This window comes from Protopterus annectens, chromosome 13.part0 (assembly GCF_019279795.1).
Source record: "Protopterus annectens isolate FY-2018-M chromosome 13.part0, PAN1.0, whole genome shotgun sequence".
NCBI classification, from domain to species: Eukaryota; Metazoa; Chordata; order Ceratodontiformes; family Protopteridae; genus Protopterus; species Protopterus annectens.
In genome coordinates, this window is record NC_056747.1 from 534,210,803 (window position 1) to 534,231,717 (window position 20,915).

The following is a 20,915-nucleotide window of genomic DNA, read 5'->3' on the forward strand; positions in this document are numbered from 1 at the left end:
AAAATATTTAAACAGATTTTTATTTCTGCTTTTAGTTGCTTTAGTGTTATGTCAGTAACAATGAATATCTGCTGCATACCAGTCCTGCTACTTCAGTGAGCTAAAATACTGAAGTCAGTAATGACCATTTGTGAACTGTTATTCAATTAAAATTAAAGGTAACAAAAGACAATGAGAAAAACAAAACTAATCTCCAAAACACACACACACAAATAAAATCTGGAAGTTGGCTTTGAGAATTAAGGAGCTGTTAACAGTTATTTCCTGCGGTCCAAGGTTCAATTCCCACAGGTTCCACTGCTTAAGTTGTGTGACTCTGAGCAAGTCACCAGACACCACTCCCAGGGCAAGTCTGAAAAAAGTCCATGGACATCAGTGCTCTACACCAGAAAATAAACATAAATACCAGAAAAAATTGTAAAGAACTACTGTTTATATAAACAGTAATTAAAACACTAGACATACAACACACCAGTTCCCAAAAACAAATAAGCAATTTTTCCATATGTGTGCATTATTGGGAAATAACAGACAATCCACAGGTGGAAAGGTCATCCACCAGCACCATCAGTCTCATAACTCTCCTGGGTTAGCCAGAATTTCCATGTAATGTCCACCTTGACAGACAACACCATTTGCTGGCATCTACCATCCGAAAGCACTGCATTACTATTACACGCTGATTACTGTACATATTTCAATTTCTTTGCATAAGTGAATTATGTGCAGGATAATCTTGTTCTGTTTACACTGGCAATCAGCGAGATTGCCAGTGTAAACAGAACAAGACTATCCAGCAGGATAAAAGCACTCTGAAACTAAAACATCTCAGAGGACAAAAAGTCTACAAAAGCCAAATCTGAGGTGAATTTGACCTTCCAGGACAATCACAAGGCATTCTTTAGCTAGGCCTGCAACCTTGAAGTCAATACACAAGTGTGTGCAGAACTAATGCAGCCACCTATACTGAGCCAGAAGATATTGCAAACCTACTGGTCGATAAATTCAGCTCTAACTGTACCCCTCTCTCTCCCTTTCAACCTTCCCTCAGGAAATACTACTAATGCTCTAAGGCCAAGATCACTGCATCACTCAGCCCAGACAATATCCCAGGATACCTTCTAAATACCATGAAACTACCTATTTAGGCCTCTGGAACTTCTCTTCAACTACAGCCTCCAGACAGGCTATGTCTCTCACGAATAGAGAAAAACAACAGTCATCCCTCTGTACAAAGGTGGACCATCTACAGTCCCACAAGTCTCACTAGTCTTCTATGTAAAGCTATAGAAAGAATTACCATGGAAATTATAAATAATGACATAGTAAACCTCCACACACTGGATCTAGTCCAGTATGTTTTCGTCAATGGAAATCATGCCTAATCAGCCTGGTGGACTTCTTTCAGAAGGCCACCAAAGCAATGCAAAATGGTTCACACTGCCTACCTTGACTTGGCCAAGGTATTTAACACAATACCCCACTAGGGCATTGTTGAAAAACTTAAGAGGTTAGGCACAAACTCTTACGTCATCCAGTGGATAGCCAAATGGCTCATAGGCAGAACCCAGGAAGCTAGATTTGGGGAGTCTATCTATACAAAGAGGACAGTCACAAGTGGAGTTCCTCAGGGATCAGCCCTTGGACAGCTCCTCATTTGCATTTACTTCTCTCAAGTAAAGGCCAATGTCAATGGCCTCTGGCTGACTAAATTTATAGCGGATTGCAAACTAGGATCTGTCACTGAATTCATGTTCTCCAGGAGGGGCAGACACAGGCAAACAACTGGTGTCAGAGCCATGGACAAACTAAATGCCAGGAAATGCATAATAGTATCCATCAGGAAGTCACCAACCCTGGTAACTATCATACTGACAAATACACCCCTTAGAGTTGACCTAGTCAGTGACTTAGTGACACGCATAGATAGTAATCTAATCTGGCCCTTGACCATCATGTCTACAGTTGTGAGGAAATCATTCTATGTTGCACAACTTATAAACAAAAGGTATGGCATCCAAGTCCAAGGAAGTCATTGTTCCACTGTATATGGCATTTATCAGACCTGTCATTGAGTACAATATCCCCTTTTTTATGTACCTAACCAGGCATCTCAAACAACTAGAATGTCCACAGAGGTTCCTCGATAAAGAATACAGGGCTTAAGTAAAATGTCCTATGAAGACTACCTCATGGCTCTATCCATGTATTCTGTCTCCTACTGGCTTTTGAGGGGAAATCCACCCCTGACATACACAGCATTATCAGACCCCACTCCGATGGGCTTCTTGCATATCCGCAAAACAAACAGTGCCAGAATTAACCGTTCTAAAGACTTGACCCTTGCCTGTGATATAAACAGGACCTGCTGGAGAGAAAGGTATGCGACTACCCAGTCTCTGGAACAGGTTCTCTATCCACGAGAAGCAGAGTTCCTCCCTAACAATTCAACTGCAACCTGTACAATTGGATGGGAACCGAAAATTCATACCAGTTTTGTTACCTACGCCTCTAATGGACACAGACAAACTGTAAATGGTTCATCTTCCAAGCTGTTGCTTGTAAAATGTTTCATCTACCAAGCCCATACTTACACTTATCAAGGGTATCAGAAATTGTCAGAGATTTAGGATGTATGGCTAGGCTTAAAAAGGACATTGTGGTCATTAGCTTAGTAAAGTTATATGAACCTGTTCACGTGCAAACTTTGTCTGCACTTACAAATTATTCTTCTGTACGATCCAGCATATAGATCAGTCTGCATATCCTTTAAGCAAACATCAATAAATAGAAAGTTATGAACAGATAACTGCCATATAGTGATAATTTGCACTGGCTGAAATGTAGACATTTACTAACACTTCCAAGTTCTGTTACACTTTCAAACACGGTACAACAGGGCTACAAAAACCCAAGTGGCTGAGTGAATAAGTTCACAAGCCAAATCAAATGGGTCCGACAAACTACATCATCAAAGCCTCAAATATAGCAAGCAGATTTTCTTAAATGAAGTAATACCCCTCAACATGTAAGCATTACAAATCAAAAAGAGGAGCAAGACAGCAAGTATTACATGTCACATGGTTAATGATAAACAACTGCAAAAGTTTAGTTCAGTTATTCAATAAAGTATGAACTTTTAGGTTTAACTTTATACAAATATCAATACATTTAAGAAGAAGTTTGAGGAATAAAAATATTCTGCATAAAACATAACGGTTCAAATGTAATGCTGATGTGAAGTTAGACGCGTTTCGTTTACTTCTTGAGTGCCGGGCCAGTGGAAGTATCCTCCCAACCCCACCGTAATTGCAAAGTTACAAGTACCAATACATAAAGTATACGAATGAATTGACAAAAAAAAATCACATAATTGCGGACAACACCACTTCTGAATTCAACCACGATTCACTGAGAAAACACACCATCACGTCTACTGACATGTAAGATTAAGACTCCAGTCAGTCCATACCTGGTGTCTGTACAACCAACACTACAAAGCCGTTTTAGTGGACACTCCGACAACGACGTCGCCCGGCTGAAATAACCCAGAGCAGATGGACAAGACCGGATAAATAAACTACTCATCTTCTAATAGCACCCATGCATAGAAATAGCTTAGTTGAATGTCAATAATCAAGGATACTGGCAACCACTGACGCTCATTGATGATGTCATTAGAAGTCTAAACTTGTTGGTTAATTTCTAGAAATAATCAGTACTTGCCATACCTCTCAACTTCTTAGATCCAGAAATCTGGACAAGACATAAATAAAAATGGGGCAATGACCTCAAAAATAGGGATAATTTCTCAATACTGCTCTTGCAAACTTAGAAAGTTTATAAAATAACAGATTTTGCATTTGCTTGAATTTTCTAAACGGTATGAAGTTTGAAACGCAAATGTCTGTCATTATTTTCTAACTTCGATTTTTAATTATTTTCCATTAATTTGCCAACCCCCCCCCCCCCCGCAATTTTATGAAAAATGAACCAAAAATATGAGGCAAAAATCTGGACATTCTGCGAAAATCTCTACAGTTCAGAGGTATACTTGATAATATTAGTCCCCTTTTAAAGGGGAAAAAAGTGTGTATCAGTGATTTGATTATTTAGCAGGATAACTGGACTTTAGTTAATTTGCAATCAGAATGCTAGGGTGACACTGTAGTATGGCAGCTGCCACCATAACATTCTGACAACTTCGAGGAGATGAAGCATACTTTTCAACCCTTGGCTTGAGAAATCTGTGCAGAGCCTAAAATAAAGGTGGAACTAAGGCCCAAAAATAGGAATAGATTTGAAATATTACTCTTATAAACTTAGACAGTTTCTAGAATAACAGGATTTGTCTTAGCATGCATTTTCTGAAGGCTATGAAGTCTGAGATTTAAATCCCACCATCCATCCACAATCCCTTTACCCATTTTTTTTTTATTTAGTGAATTTATTTCTCAGTGATTTGCCAGAAAAACCCACATTTTGTGAGTAACAGACCAAAAATATGAGGTGAAAATCTGGACAGTTCAGAGCTATGACTGAAAGACAGGGGGCTACCAAGTGACAAGTCACGATGTGGTGCAGGATAATCAGTCTTACCAGACAGGAAGTTGTCCTACTGAAGAAAGAAAAGAGTTAGGCTTAGCATCAGGTTTTCATGGTTTGCGGGGGGGTGTTAAGTTTTAAAGTGTTAGGATAATGGGTTACACTTATAATCAGGTTTAGGGTTTTTATGTCACTTGGTGAGTGGTCCCACTTAAGTTTTAAAAATATTTTTGGTTTCACAGGGTGTGGTAACTAGGGTTGCCACCTCACATAAGGCTAATTCCTGGAGATGCTATTTTAATGTTAAACACAAACCGTATTGTTTGGCCTAAGTGCTGTCCGACTCAGAGACTATCAATCTTTGATATGTTAATATTCATAATGATTGTACAACGATTACTATGTACAAGAAAAGTTCAAAACAGTAATACAACTGTAAAATAATTATTCGGTGGTTCATTCTGTGTGCTTTGATAGAGTCACAAAAACTACTTGCGCTTAAAAGTATATGACCAGATCTTGCAGCCACCAACAATTTGGGTGTCTTCATCAAGAATTCATGAAAATGAGAACAACTGTACTTCAAATTTTCACACACCTGCAGCTCAGCTCGCAAAACACCAAGTCCCAGATGATTTCTTTCTTTGGTCTACAAAGAATTCATCACACTGAAAGTTCGTTCACATGAATAATTTGACACAGGTATAGAAAATGCGAAGGATACAATTTTAAAGAGTTCCTCACCACACTTACTATGTGTCAACTTTGTGAAAAAAAAATCCTTCTATCGATGGACCACTCATTCATTTTTTTCCACCAGCTCAGTTTGGACGTCATGCAGAATATAGTACTTGTCAAAGTACTTGTCTTTGTCAATGTCAATGTGCAACTTGTCTGCCAGTTCCTCGAATAAACTTCATGTCACTGGTTCTTTCAAGGTTAAAGCTCTCATTCCTTGAAATTCTGAATCCTGGTAATTATACTACTTGTCTAAGTAGTTTAAACACTTGTTGTAGAATTAATCAACATCAGCTTCGAAGTGCCTTTTCTTATCCTGTGGAATTCTTTTAAGCATTTCTGCAGCAGCCTTTCCATAACATTTGTCTTGCTTGCGATCTGCAATTTTCTGTTTTACTCCAACCATAATATCATGCAGTTTGGAACTAGTAGTTTGATCCGACTCTAACATAAGCACACTACTTTGAAAGACCTGCATAACATTGTGTAAGAAACAGCAGTATAGTCTAGGTATGAACTCGCTTTCATCTCTAAAGGCATCCCAGATTACTTTGTGGCATTCTTCTCCCAGTGAAACAACGTAAGATTGCAAAGCAGGCCATACTAGAAGTATTCTTTCAAGTGCTGGAAGTAATGATAACCATCTCGTGGGTACATGATGAAGAATGTCTTGATACTCAAATTCGACAAACTTGAAAAATAACTGGAGCTGTACAGTTTGTTTGGCATATCCGGAAAATTCAGCATAAACTTTGAGAATGAGAATTTCGATGTCCATTTACAAAGCTTTGCATGCCTGTTTAACACAATTATGCTGAACCCAGCACTTGCAATTCACTGAAATTAGTCAGAATTTATTTTTTACAGTTTTTCATACACAGAAATCTTCTTGCTAAAATTCACTACAGCATTATTCCCAGAAAATGTACACTCGGCTTATGTCCAATCCATTTTTCTCTATCACTTCAACTAATCTACCCATTATCGCCTCACTGCTTTCATCTGAATCTTCATAAAAGTCTAGCAAACCATGTTTTATTCCTTCTTGTTTTGAAAAATACTGCACTTTAACTGGAAAAAGTTTAATGCTTCCTTTGTTTGAAGAGTCAGTTGCTATTGAAAAGTACTTTGATTCTTGTAAGTCAGAGATCAACTGTTCTTTTGAAGCAGGAGCGAGAACATTTTCAATTATATTAGTTGCTTTCATTCTGCTGCAAGCAATCTTTTTCGCAATACTAGATTCTGGGAAAATAATTCCCATTATCTTTTTACCACAATCTTGACTTGCAAAGCTGTGATGATGCTTAATACTGTGGTAAGTTAGAGTTGCTTCAGCAGTTGTTATACGATCATTCTCTTTAGTATTTGGTTTTCTGAAGAAGCTCGAAATGACTGTATTTTGCTTAATCTGTTTCATATTTTTATTATGTTTCTTTGAATGAACAGTGATACTTCTTTTTTGCCTTTATACAACTTTCAGATTCAGAATCCGAATGCTTTGATTCAGCCATTGCAAGTTTTTATTGATCATGCTCAGTGCAGCCAAGGCAACAAATTAAGTACAGTCGACTCTAAGTTATCCAGCACCCATGGGGACTGGTACAGTACAGACTCTGCTTCCAGGGCAGCAGGCAACTATAGGGTCGAGCTTAAGGTGTCATACATGGTGGATGATAGTCCAGCCACACCCAAAAACATGCAAACATAGAGCTGTTAAACTTTTTTATGGATAAGAAATTTCTTGTTTGGAAAATCAACCCAAGAAAGTGAAATACATAATAAAACTAAAGAAATGATTAAACAGCTTTTTTATTCCCCTTTTATTGGTAGATGCCGGATAAGTATCATTTCCGGTTGCTAGAGAGTTTACTAAGAACAAAAAATCTGGATAAAGCAGTAAATAATGGGTAATATTTAAAAACTGTCCCTATTTTTGGGACTTTGTCCCACTTTTATTTATGGCTTTGTCCAGATTTCTTGCTCTAAGAGGTTGAAAGGTATGGACCGAGAGATTGTGTGTGTGTGTGTGTGTGTGTGTGTGTGTGTGTGTGTGTGTGTGTGTGTGTGTGTGTCTGCGTGTGTGCGTGCATGCGTTTGTGTGTGCATGTGTGTGTGTGTGTGTGTGTGTGTGTGTGTGTATGAGAGAGATCAGGATAGTGAGTGTGCAATGTGTGAATGAATACCTCTCAACCATTTAGAGCAAGAAATCTAGAGAAAGGCATAAATAAAAGTGGGAGAAAAACCCAAAAATAGGGACAATTTTTAAATATTGTTCTTACAAACTTAGAAAGTTGATAAAATAACAGGTTTTGCATTAGCATGCGTTTTCTGAATGGTATGAAGTCTGAAATTCAAATGTCTGTCATTATTTTCTAACTTCAGTCTTTATTTATTTGCCACTAATATGCCAGAAAACCACAATTTTATGAGAAACGGACCAAAAATATGAGGCAAAAATCTGGACATTCTGCAAAAATCTGTACAGTTGAGGTAATTGGGTGTGTGGCTGTGTGTGTGTGAGAGAGAGAGAGAGAGACATGGATGTATGAATGAATGAATGTGTAAGAGGGTGTGTGGCGTGTGGATGTGAGAGACAGTGAGAGGGATGTGTGAATGAATGCAGGTATGAATGGGGAAGTGACTATGTATGTGTGTGTGAGATCGGGAGACTGAGTGTGATGCATGTGTGAATGAATGCGGGTATGAATGAGGATGTGACTGTGTGTGTGTGTGTGTGTGATCGGGAGAATGAGTGCGATGTGTGAATGAATGCATGTATGACTGAGGAAGTGAATATGTATGTGTGTGTGTGTGTGTGTGTGTGTGTGTGTGTGTGTGTGTGTGAGAGAGAGATCGGGAGAGAGAGTGTAATGTCATTATTCCTGGACATTTCACAGATTTTTTAATTACTTCCAGGAGACAGGAGATGCTATAAAAATCCTGAAGACTTCTGGGCAATCATGGAGAGATGGCAACCCTAGTGGTAACTTGTTTTTGTTATTCTAAGGTTGCTACCTTTAACAATACCTAAAGTGAGACACTTTTTACTGAAATTTGAGATTTTGCAAGGCACATTAAAGTGACAGCCTGTGGAAATACCTAAAATGTATCATTCATTTAATTATTTATTGTTCCAGAATAGAAGCTATCTTTTGTAGGATGTGAGTAGTTCCTATTTCTTAAGATACAAAACAAATGCATATGCAACTGTTAGAGAAAACTTAGCAAATATTTTTGTCCTCAAATATCATGACATTTGCCATTTTTCATGCTTTTTTACAGGATGCAAGCACCAAAATAGGGACTGCCATGGAAATTCTAGGTCATTCTAAAAAAACAACTTATGCAAATAAGCTAGCCTGTTCCAGAGGAGTAACTATTGCCAGGTTCATTTCACAGGATTTGCCATACCTTGCAACCTGCAGACACTGAAAATAGGAACAATGGCCCTTTAAAATTAGGTGCATTCAGCCATACATACATATCTATGTATACAACTATCTCTCTCTCTCTCTCTCTATATATATATATATATATATATATATACACACACACACACACACACACACACACACACACACACACACACACACACACATTTCTGAACATCTAATTAGAATAAAATCTGAATAATAAATGCCACATAACACTGAACTTTTCCAGTAGGAATGTGGGATACTAGTCAGGAACATATGTTACAAAAATGATGGAAAAATATAAGCACTTTAAAAAAGGAGACTGTGTAAAATATGTTGACTTTAATGCACTTAATTGCAAAATTCTACTACATAATGTCATTTATTTTGCTTCTGAAAAAGGGAGATGTACAATGTGTGGCCTCTTTCTTTAAATTGTTGGTGCCATACCTCTCAACCTCTTAGAGCAAAGGACAAAGCCATAAATAAAAGTGAGATAAAGGCTCAAAAATAGGGTCAAGTTTGCCCTTACAAACGTAAAAAAGTTGACAGAATAACAGGTTTTGCATTAACATGGATTTTTGTGAAGAGTATGAAGTCTGAAACTCAAATGTCTGTCATTATTTTCTAACTTCAGCCTTTAATGATTTGCCACGAATTTGCCAGAAAACCACAATTTTATAAAAAACATATAAAAATATGAGCCAAAAATCTGGACATTCTGTGAAAATCTGTACAGTTGAGAGCTATGGTTGGTGCCACTAGTAGGTTGATCATGTAATGTGTCTTTCTGTGTACTAGACAGCTTCAAAAATCACATGGAAAGAGGGGGATTCAAACAGTTATATGAAGGGGTAAATCAAGCCTGAAAATATTACATACCTTCAAAATAGATATGTTAGATACAGGAGTAAAATATGCCTGAAAATTCCTCCAAAACAGGGACAGTTGAGAAGTCTGGGTGCTGCATAAGCATACATCTTAACTGTCTAGAATTTCTCTGAATATCCAGATTTTTTTTTGGTCTGTCCTTCATAAAATTTGTGGTTTTCTGGAAAACCATTGAGAACTGCATTTACCAAATAATGACAGTCATTTATTTGAGTTTCAGCCAACTGTGGTGGGGCTAGCCACCCAGTGGTGTGAACCTTGACTCTAGATGATTGTCACTGTTGAAGTGACACCCTGACCCCATGAGCAAAACTGGGAAAAAGGAGTTGTGCATGGATGTTTTTTTTTTCTTTTTTGAGTTTCAGCATTCATATCCTTCAGAAAATGCATGGTAATGCAAATGCAAAACCTGTTGTTGTAGCAACCTTCTTAATTTTATAAGAGCAATATTTAAAGAGAGATGGCTAGAAAGGTGCTTGGTGTGACATCAGGAAAGAGGAAGGAGGACAAGGAGACCTGGTGGTGGAATGAAGAAGTACAGGAGAGTATACAGAGAAAGAGGTTGGCGAAGAAGAAGTGGGGTTGTCACAGAGATGAAGAAAGTAGACAAGAGTATAAGGAGATGAAGTGCATGGCAAAGAGAGAGGTGGCGAAGGCTAAGGATAAGGTGCATGACGAGTTGTATAAAAGGTTGGACACTAAGGAGGGAGAAAAGGACCTGTACCGATTGGCTAGACAGAGGGACCGAGCTAGTAAAGATGTGCAGCAGGTAGGGGTGTTAAAGGATAATGAGGGAAACATACAAGCGAGGGGAGTATGTTGAGCAGATGGAAAGAGTACTTTGAGGGGCTGATGAATGAAGAGAATGAGAGGGAGAGAAGGTTGGATGATGTGAGAATAGTGGATCATGAAGTGCAGTGGATTAGCAAGGAGGAAGTAAGGATAGCTATGAAGAGGATGAAGAACGGAAAGGCTGTTGGTCCAGATGACATACCTGTGGAAGTATGGAGGTGTTTAGGTGAAATGGCAGTGGAGTTTTTAACTAGATTGTTTAATGAAATCTTGGAAAGCGAGAGGATGCCTGAGGAATGGAGAAAAAGTGTTTTGCTTCCGATTTTTAAGAATAAGGGTGATGTGCAGAGCTGTAGTAACTACAGAGGGATTAAACTAATCAGTCACAGCATGATGTTATGGGAAAGAGTAGTGGAAGCTAGGTTAAGAAGGGAGGTGATGATTAGTGATCAGCAGTATGGTTTCATGCCAGGAAAGAGCACTGCAGATGCAATGTTTGCTTTGAGAGTGTTGATGGAGAAGTACAGAGAATGTCAGAAGGAGTTGCATTGTGTCTTTGTGGATTTAGAGAAAGCATATGACAGGGTGCTTAGAGAGGAGTTGTGGTATTATATGAGGAAGTCAAGAGTACCAGAGAAGTATGTAAGAGTGGCACAGGATATGTACAAGGGTAGTGTGACAGCGGTGAGGTCTGCGGTGGGAGTGACGGATGCGTTTAAGGTGGATGTGGGATTACATCAAGGTTCAACTCTGAGTCCTTTCTTATTTGTAATGGTGATGGACAAGTTGACAAACGTGATCAGACAGGAGTCCCCGTGGACTATGATGTTTGCAGATGACATTGTGATCTGTAGTGAGAGCAGGGAACAGGTAGAGGAGACCCTGGAGAGGTGGAGATATGCTCTAGAGAGAAGAGGAATGAAGGTCAGCAGGACTAAGACAGAATATATGTGTGTGAATGAGAAGGAGGATAGAGGAATGGTGAGGATGCAGGGAGTGGAGGTGGCGAAGGTGGATGAGTTTAAATACTTGGGATCAACAATTCAGAGTAATGGTGATTGTGGAAGAGAGGTGAAGAAGAGAGTACAGGCAGGATGGAGTGGGTGGAGAAGAGTGTCAGGAGTGATTTGTGACAGACGAGTACCAGTAAGAGTGAAAGGAAAGGTCTACAAGAGGGTAGTGAGACCAGCTATGTTATATGGGTTGGAGACAGTGGCAATGACAAAAAGGCAGGAGTCAGAGCTTGATGTGGCAGAGTTGAAGATGTTAAGATTTGCACTGGGTGTGACAAGGATGGACAGGATTAGGAATAAGTATATTAGAGGGTCAGCCCAGGTTGGAAGGTTTGGAGACAAAGCCAGAGAGGCAAGATTACGTTGGTTTGGACATGTGCTGAGGAGGGATACAGAGTATATTGGGAAAAATATGCTAAGGATGAAGTTGCCAGGTAACAAGAAAAGAGGAAGGCCTAAGATAAGGTTTATGGATGTGGTGAAAGAGGACATGCAGGTGGTTGGTGTGACAGAGCAAGATGCTGAGGACAGGAAGACATGGAAACAGATGATCTGCTGTAGCGACCCCTGATGGGAGCAGCTGAAAGAAGAAGAAGAATATTTAAATTCTATTCCTCATTTATAGGTTCATATGGTGGTACTAGGCTATTGGCCCTAGGGCCTATACAAACCTAGCCATAACAATTCCCTGGATATTTCTTCCCACAATATTTACTTCTCTGGACCCCTGTCTAGCAGGGCGACTGACATGATCCCCGGGGTGAATTTCCTATCTCCCATCCAATCATCAAGGTTCCTTTTGAAGAGGCCAAGGAGGCACTCTGCTTGACATGTATGGGCAGTCTATTCCAAGAGTATGGGGAGTGTCTGGGTCAGGAACCTGTCCCTCCAGCATGTTTTGTTCATTGTGATGACAAGGTTTAGATCCCTGGAGTGTGTGGCTCTGAGGGATTGGGATTTCTTTAAATGGAGCATGTCCAACAGCTCAGGGTTTGACATGGCCTTGTATGTTAAGCAGAGATCGCCACTGAGTAGGCGATATGCCACAGAGTACAGCTGGAGTTTTTTTAGACGATCAGCATATGGCATCTGCTTTAGGCCTGTGATTCTTTTAGTGAGGTATTTCTGTGGCCTTTCCAGCTGTTGCAGATGTCTTGTGAGGTACATACTAAATGGGGCATTATACTCTATAATGGGTCTATTGAGGGATGAGTACAGTGGGACAATGACCTCCTTTTTTCTCGATGAAAAGCCCTTGGTGATGAGGTGTGCCACATAGAAGGATTTCATGACTATTGTGGTGATGTGGTTATCGAAAGTGAGACCACTGTCCACCTGTGTCCCTAAGTCTCTCATCACAATTTCGATGTTTAGTGTACTGCCACCTATGTGGTAATTCATGGGTACATGTTTTTTTTCCAAAGTGGATAACTGTACATTTCTTGGCATTAAGCTTGAGCCCATGGCTCTGGCATCAGGCATCTGTTTCTGTAAGGCCCTTTTGTAGAATATCCACATAATTTGGGGATTCAATAATGACTCTCAGTCTGCAGTCATCTGCGAGCTTTGTTAGCCGGAGTCCCTTAGTGTTGGCATGTACTTCAGAGAAGTAGATGCCAGACAAGAGTGGTCCCAGGACTGAACCCTGAGGTACTCCACTTGTCACTTGTCTGGAGCTGGATTTGGAGTCGGCTACTTTTACAGTCTGGGTTCTGTCAGTAAGCCAGTTGGCAACCCATCGAGTGATGTAAGGATTTATGTCCAGCTTAGTAAGTTTATCTATGATTCCAGAGTGGGGGATGGTGATGAAGGCCTTGGCGAGGTCCAGATAGGCTGTGTGGACCACCTTACCCTCGTCCACAGCTCTGGAGACTGATTCAAAGAAGTCAATCAGATTCAGGAGACAAGATCGGCCCCTCATAAACCCAAACTGGGTGGGGTCCAGTGTTTGAAGGTTGCCAATGTCTTTGTTTATAAGTTCCATGATAATGTGTTCCATGCCCTTGCATATCAGGCTTGTCAGACTGATGGGACGGTAGTTCCTGGGATCCAAGGTGGATCCCCCCTTGTGGAGTGGGATAACTGTAGCTGTGCGCCACTCAGTGGGCATGAAGCCTGAGATGAGGCTATGATTAAACATGACACTTAGGTGAGGTGCCAGTTCATTTTGTAGTTCATGTAGTACACAGCCTGGGATGCCATCTGGTCACATGGATGCTGTATTCTTAGCTTTGGAGAGTGCGGTTTCTACCTGTGTGGCTGTGATTACTGGCATTTGGCAATCTTTTGGTACTGAGATGGGCCCTTTAGGGAGTGGGGGGGGGTGAAGTTGGCACTAAATCGATCTGCCAGGATATTGGCAATATCCTTGGGATCAGTATATTTAATGCCATTCTGTTGTAGCTCAGAGCAGATCTGAGCATTGTCATTTAGATTATTGACATAACTATACAATGCCTTGTGGATGTCTTTAGAATCTTTGGCAATTTTACTTTTGTAACTAGCTTTTGAGGATTTTATGTGGGATCTCAGCTTCTTACTGAGGCTAGTGAGGGAGTTTTTTGCATCCTGGGATTTTCCTCTTTTCTGCAACAGTTTCTTCCTTCTTTTGTATAGTTTGTTTATAGCAGGATACCACCAGATTGGCTTCCTTTTTTTGGAGAAGAGCATCTTGGTTCTATTTGGGATGGCACGATTCATGCACAAGTGGATGTGCTTGTACAGTGCCTTAGTGTAGGATTCTGCAGTCGAACTTTCAGATCCCGTCTGCATGGGTGTCATGAAGTTCATCACTTCTGACTTCAGTAGCATGAAGTTGGCTTTGGAGAAGTTTTTTAAGGAGGTTTCCTTACTGGAGGGTGGGGGTGGGATGGGGATGTCAAGGGTGATTTGCTTATGGTCAGACCTGACCAATGAGGGGGTGACCACTGGTGTGGTGCATCTATCTCCCATGTTGGTAATGAACAGGTCTAGGATATTGGAGCCCCTGGTGGGACAATGGATTAGTTGATCCAGGGCGTTTGAATTTATGAATTCCAAGAACCATTGGGAAAAGGAGTTGGTACCCGAGTAGTTTTCCCAGTTAATGGCAGGGTAGTTGAAATCACCCAGTATTAGGCAGGTTAATGTTAAGGGCCTCTGCCTATGTGGGTTTAGTGTTGCTATGTGTGGGTGTTGATGGTGTGGGTTTTGAAGGGCTATGAGTTGCTTGAGGTGTAGTGCAGGTGTTAACCTTCTCCTCTTGACTGTCTAGCACAATCTTAGCCGGAGAGAGCTTTGCTTCCAGGTTGGCTATGTAAGTGCATCTCTCACAGGTTGTAGTGTTGGATGGTAGGAGTAGAGGATTCTCTGTGTACATGAGGCAGTTGCCGTATTGCCCCAGTATGCCCAGATTCACCAGGTGGACAGGAGAAATCACTGGAAGCTGACCCTTGGACATGCCTTTTTAGGTGCTTTTTTGTAGACTATAAGAGCTGTTTTCCCTTGCCTTTGCAAGGTACTTTGCAATTATAGGCTGATTAGTGCCTACAATTAATTTCTCCTTATTGGCAAGGAGAGTTGAGTGCTTGTATCAGTTTCAGGCTTCCTAGTGCTTTCCAGCAGGTTCTAGAGCAGGTGCTAGACACAGGGGTTCAGCTTTTAGTGCTACTACTGAGAAACCAGCTAGTTCTAAGGGAAAATTTGAAGAGCAGAATTTCTAGCACCTGGAATAGTTTAACTGTAACTTCACAGTGCTGCACGATGCAAAAAATGTGCAAACACATGCGTTTTTAAGCCAGAAAGTTGAAAGGGATAGAAATCAGCCCAAAAAGGCTAATAAAATTACAATTTCAGAGCTGGAAACCACTCCTCTAGTGTTAGATAGGCAGTACAATGCTCACCACTCCCACTGGTAAGCAGTAGGACTTCCCTCTACCACAGCAAGGTCTGGATAGCTCTGAACACAGAAAATAAAGTCCTGAGACAAACAAAGCCTGGGATATGGACTGGCTAGAAAAGGTGGGAAACGAGCAAACAAGATAGTATATTTGTTTTGTTAAAAAAGGCTAAACAATGCAATAATACACAGAAAAGGCTAACACACTTGAGTGTGTAGTCCTAAACAGTAAATGCAATTAAAACTTTACAAAATTAGCAATTTAAAACTTTTTAAATGATGCAAGGCAAGGGCACAACTGAAAAAAGATTTAAGAGGCAATAATACAGCAGAATAAGTAGCTAGTCTACATATACAGAGAAGTCTATATATACAGAAAAGCAGCTAAAATACGCAATTTGTGGCCTTTTCATCCCCCCACACATTATTTATGGCTTTGTCCTAAATTCTTGTGCTAAGAGGTTGAGAGATATATTCTCAAATGTTCCTGAGTTCACAGAATGCCTATAATTTTGCCTCATTTTCCCCACCCTAGCTATGACTTTGGTTTACACTAATTATATGTTCAGCTGATCACAGTGGCTTTGGGGACTACCCAGTGCAACATGTTTATGTAAATCAGGATTTATTCTGCAATGGATATGCAAAATAAATTAAAACTTTACTGCTGTCACTACTGTATAATTATACAAACCGTATAGTTGTGTGTGTGTGTGTGTGTGTGTGTGTGTGTGTGTGTGTGTGTGTGTATATATATATATATATATATATATATATATATATATATATATATATATATTCATGAATTACACACACACAGAGTATAAAGGTAACAGTATGCTATTTTGAAGGTAAAAGCCGAGGCAGGAGTATGTAATTTTTGGAAATGAGTCTATTATATATGTCATCTTTTTGTGGTAACCATTTGAAATGTTAGGACCCACTAGAATAAGTTCCAAAATAAGAAGATTGAATGGTCGAAAGAGTGAACTTACATATACTAAGTCTGAGATGTCATTTCTCAGAATACTCCCTTTTCTCCAAGGTATGACGATTTTGGATTTGATATAAAAGTTTGGGGGGGGGGGGGTGCAGTGAAGTTGTTACCCCCATCATGCAAAAAGAAGTTTTAAGAAAAACAGTAATTTTCCAGATTCACCCTTCTCCTGTGTTTTCAGTCTTTTTTTTTTTTTTTTTGGGTTGTCAGCATTTCAAGTGCCGAAATTTCTGTACAGAGCTGTTTTTGCTATTAGTGTGTGTAAACATATACATTTAATAAAATATTTCTAAGTTATCTTAACTTGTGTGTATGTTACAAAGTAGGTGGATTGGACACTCCAAATTGGCTCTAGGTGTGAGTGTGTGCATGTGTGTCCCTTCTGTGGAAGATTGGGTGCCGGGCTGGCAACTCGACACCGTAAAACTCCACTGCCAATCATGAGCGGACAGATGATCCGCTGTGGCGACCCCTAACCGGGAAAAGCCGAAAGAAGAAGAAGAAGAAGATATGTACGCAGAGACAGAGAGAGATGGATACATATGCTTCAGTCAACAGTGTGCTTGGTCTACATCTGCTTAATCATCCAATTTTGGTCGACTAAACAAATGGTCAACAGGTTTGCGAGATTTCACAATTCTCAGGGCTTGGGAATATTCCCTTTCCCCAATTTTGTGCAATTTCAGAGTTAGTATATATTAGCAGGATATGTGGGGGATGCAGAGGGCTTGCTCCCCCCCCCTGCAAAAATATTTTTTTAATGCTTTTTTTCTGTTTTAGGTTTTACATGCACTGAGGGTTTTTCACTGCATGTGTAGTATTGCGTTAACCTTCGCATTTCTGATGTATTGTGGTTTTTATTTTAGACATCAACAATGTCGAAGTAACCTTAGTTTAATATATATATACATACACAGATATAAATACATATATATATATATATATATATATATATATATATGTGTGTGTGTGTGTGTGTGTGTGTGTGTATATATATATATATATATATATATATGCATATATGTACATACACACACACACACACACACACACACACACAGTATATATATATATATATATATATATATATATATATATCTATATATATATATCTATATATATATATATATATATATGGTTTCACTTCATATTGCCGAAATGCTGAAATATCGAATTTCAGCATTTCGACAGTATAAAGCCGAAACTATCACAACACCGACACTTCACAATCCCGAAACCACAACATCGAACATACAGCATACAGCACACAACACACAAACTATAACTCCCACAGCACAAAACAATTAAACACAACAAAACACCACACGGGCACACACCTACACTACACAAATGCAGGGGGGCAAGCCCCCCTGCACCCGCCACACACGCCCTACTTATATATACTAACTCCGAGATTGTACAAACAGTAAAAAAAAAAAAAAAAAAAAAAAAAAAAATCACACACAGCCAACACACACATTCATACCTTCACCTCCCTACCCTAACCCACTCGTACAAGTTACAAAAACACTCACGCACACTCACTCACCTTAAACTGCAGACACCATCCCAACAAAACACTTCCGTAATATAACATAAATGCATAAGTGCGAATTCGACATAGTCCTATTCGCGCTTATGCACTTTCGTTATTTTGAAGTTTCGGCTTAAAGAACACACATTGCTGAAATTCGATATTTCAGCAATTCGTGATTATGAAGTGAAACCATGTATATATATATATATATATATATATATATATATACACACACACACACACACACACATATATATATAAATATATATATATATATATATATATATATATATACACACACACACACATATATATATATATATATATATATATATATATATATATATATATATATATATATATATATATATATATATAAAATTTTTGGCTGCTCTCCCAGCCATCTGCAGACCACTTTTCCCCAGAGCTGAAAGTCCTACGGCACTTTATCTCCCCTACAATACTACAGAAAGGTCCTGTTTAAAGGTTGTGTCCCCAAGAGAAAAATGTATACGTTGCGTCTTCCCACTTTCCAGGGGCACGGATTTATACCTAAGCAAATTTTGAGCGCTATGATTTTGAATGGTCCATTGCTACATGGTCCTGAATAAGTAAAGGATGGCTTGTAAGTCTTCGGGAAGTACAAGATGTGGAAGGACCTTCTAGTTGATTCTAGAATGAGAGACAACTGTATGCAAATAGGACTCCGGTGAAAATAACGTGGGCTATCTCTCCTGTATAGCTTTCTAGTTTTAAAAATGTAAACTTAGGCAGCAGTACTAGACATGGCCAACAGATGGAAGCAAAGGCTTATGGCATGCAAAAATAATGCTGCACTAGTACGGAACCTTAGCACTATGCATGAAGAATAACTTTAGGCTATGTGGAAAGCACCTAGGGATTATTGAAGGCAAATTAATCTCCAGTTTCTGTGAGTCACCCAGTGTACATAGCATTTTCACAGATGTATATTGCTAGTTCTATTAATAAATTAACTTTATGTTTATGATGCAAAGGATCTCAGCTTTCTTGGCAGCATTTACAGCACACTTCTGTTATAGTATTTTTCCAAGTGCTGTAACGCTTCACAAAATAAAACACACACACACACACACACACACACACACACACACACACACACACACACACACACACAGTGTTTGAGTAAAAAAGGTTCACTGTCTTTTAGATCTACTTGTCCCTATGAAAATTATTGTTTTTATTATGCTTTATTGCTTCTAAGGTGAGGAGATATCTGAAAATAAGGTACAGTAAGTATATTGATGTAGGTAAGTAAAGTTGGAAATATTGTACATTTCTACATGTTTCACAGAAAAAACTTAATCTGCCAGGTTTGCAACTAGTAAGCTTATGGTGAGATGCTAGTGATGTCAGGGTAGCATGCTTCACTGCCTGTGGTGAGTCATATGTAAATCAACCAGTCCAGTCCTTTTAGCTACACCTAGTTAATGGCTACTTCTGATTTGATAAACAAAGTAAACACATTTGCCTGTAACCCATCAAGTGGAAGAAGCCTTATTATTTGAAGTAGCCTAAGTATCATGCACGTAGACAAGCTAACGTCACAACCATGGGAGGAGGGACTTATCTCAGAATAGCTTCAATGCTCAACACCAGAACCAAGTTTCCATGTATGACCTAAGTTTAATTAAAGGCATTTAGTGGTAAACAGCCGGCCAGGAAAGAAAACAAATGAGCAGATGAAGACTAGCTTGTCTTTTCTGGTAGGAAGGCACAAAATGTCCACACTGTCAAGCCTACCATGGTGGCAATGTACTCAGTGGATTTAGCTATACTAAATGAGAGAGATGCATACTTGATACAGCATAGTGTAATATCACTAAAATCAAAGATAGTGGAGGAAAGAATGGCTGTGGTATTACTGCTGGTTTCCCCAGACTAATTAATATGGCTTTCTGGCCCGTTGTCCAGCTCTTATCCCCCAAGTGGCAGCAAATGAACATAATGGCCCATAGGTTGGTCGGAAGTGAAAACTTAAATAACCAGGGTTAATCTGCAGCCAAAACCACAATGGAGAAAAAACACCACTGAGCTGCTTCTAGCCACTCCACAGGAACTTAAACAAGACCACTACTATGAGTTAAAAGTAAGCGCAGCTTAGCTGCATGAAATAAAAGGCCATCCAGAAAACTACTATTGCTGACAGTGTAGTATTACACCAGATTCGGAGTAGTAGTTATAAATAAACCAACTGTCCAACAATAAAAAAGTTTTTATTCAAATCTAAGCGCTTTCGTCTTTCTACATAAAACAAGACTTCATAAGATGCCTACTTTTATGTAGAAAGGTGAAAGCATTTAACACACTGTATGTTATTACTTAGGTAACTATAGATCCATTTGATAGTGTTATTAGAGAGGTTGATAGTGGTGAACATAGGGAATAGTTTAGAATGACAGACTGTGTCAAATGCCTTTGAAAGAATGAGAAAGGTTTCAGAAACCAAAAGATTGTTATTATGGTGTAGGTTGTTGTTATTTAGGAAAGATACTAAAGCAGCTGTTGTGTTGTGATTAGGGCAAAATCCATGCTGGGAGCTAGAGAGTAAGTTTTGGCCTAAGAGATACTGTAGTAATTATGACTGAACACTTCTTTCCAATCTCTTTAATAGTGGGGTTAGTATGATAACTGGCCTAAAGTTACTAAGATTATTAACTATACCACCTTTATGAAGTGGTAATATGTACCTTTGCTTCCAGATTTTTGGAACTTGAAATTGAGTTATGGACCTATTGATGAGCTTGGAGTCTGGGACAGCTAGAGTATATGTGCCTAGTTCAGTGACTTCAACCAGAAGATTTTCAGCTGCGAAGATGACTTGTTTAAGCTGACGGAGGGTTTTTTGATTAAATTTAGTTAGCCTGGGTTATTCTACTGAAAGTTGGAGAAGTAGATTCTGAATAGATAGGATACAAGCACAGAGTCCTTAGGAATCCAACAGGTCTCTGTTTTGTATCTAAGGTAGTTCCATTTACTTTAACTATACGTATTCTGTCTGACAACATTGCTATCCACATCATGGTATAAGGGTCTATGCTTAGGTCTTTTAGTTTGCGGGCAATAAATC

At 39.3% G+C, this 20,915-nt stretch overlaps 1 protein-coding gene across 2 annotated transcripts in view; it reads right to left on the reverse strand.

The window, feature by feature from the left end:
- Positions 1-3,662, reverse strand: part of ABHD11 (abhydrolase domain containing 11) — a 554,138-nt gene extending 550,476 nt beyond the window's left edge. For both annotated transcript variants that reach the window (XM_044054160.1, XM_044054159.1), the window contains exon 1: positions 3,473-3,662. In XM_044054160.1, the coding sequence (XP_043910095.1) occupies positions 3,473-3,588 (116 nt within the window). In that variant the 5' untranslated portion in view covers positions 3,589-3,662. The remainder of the gene's footprint in view (positions 1-3,472) is intronic.
- Between the last annotated feature and the right edge of the window lie 17,253 nt (positions 3,663-20,915).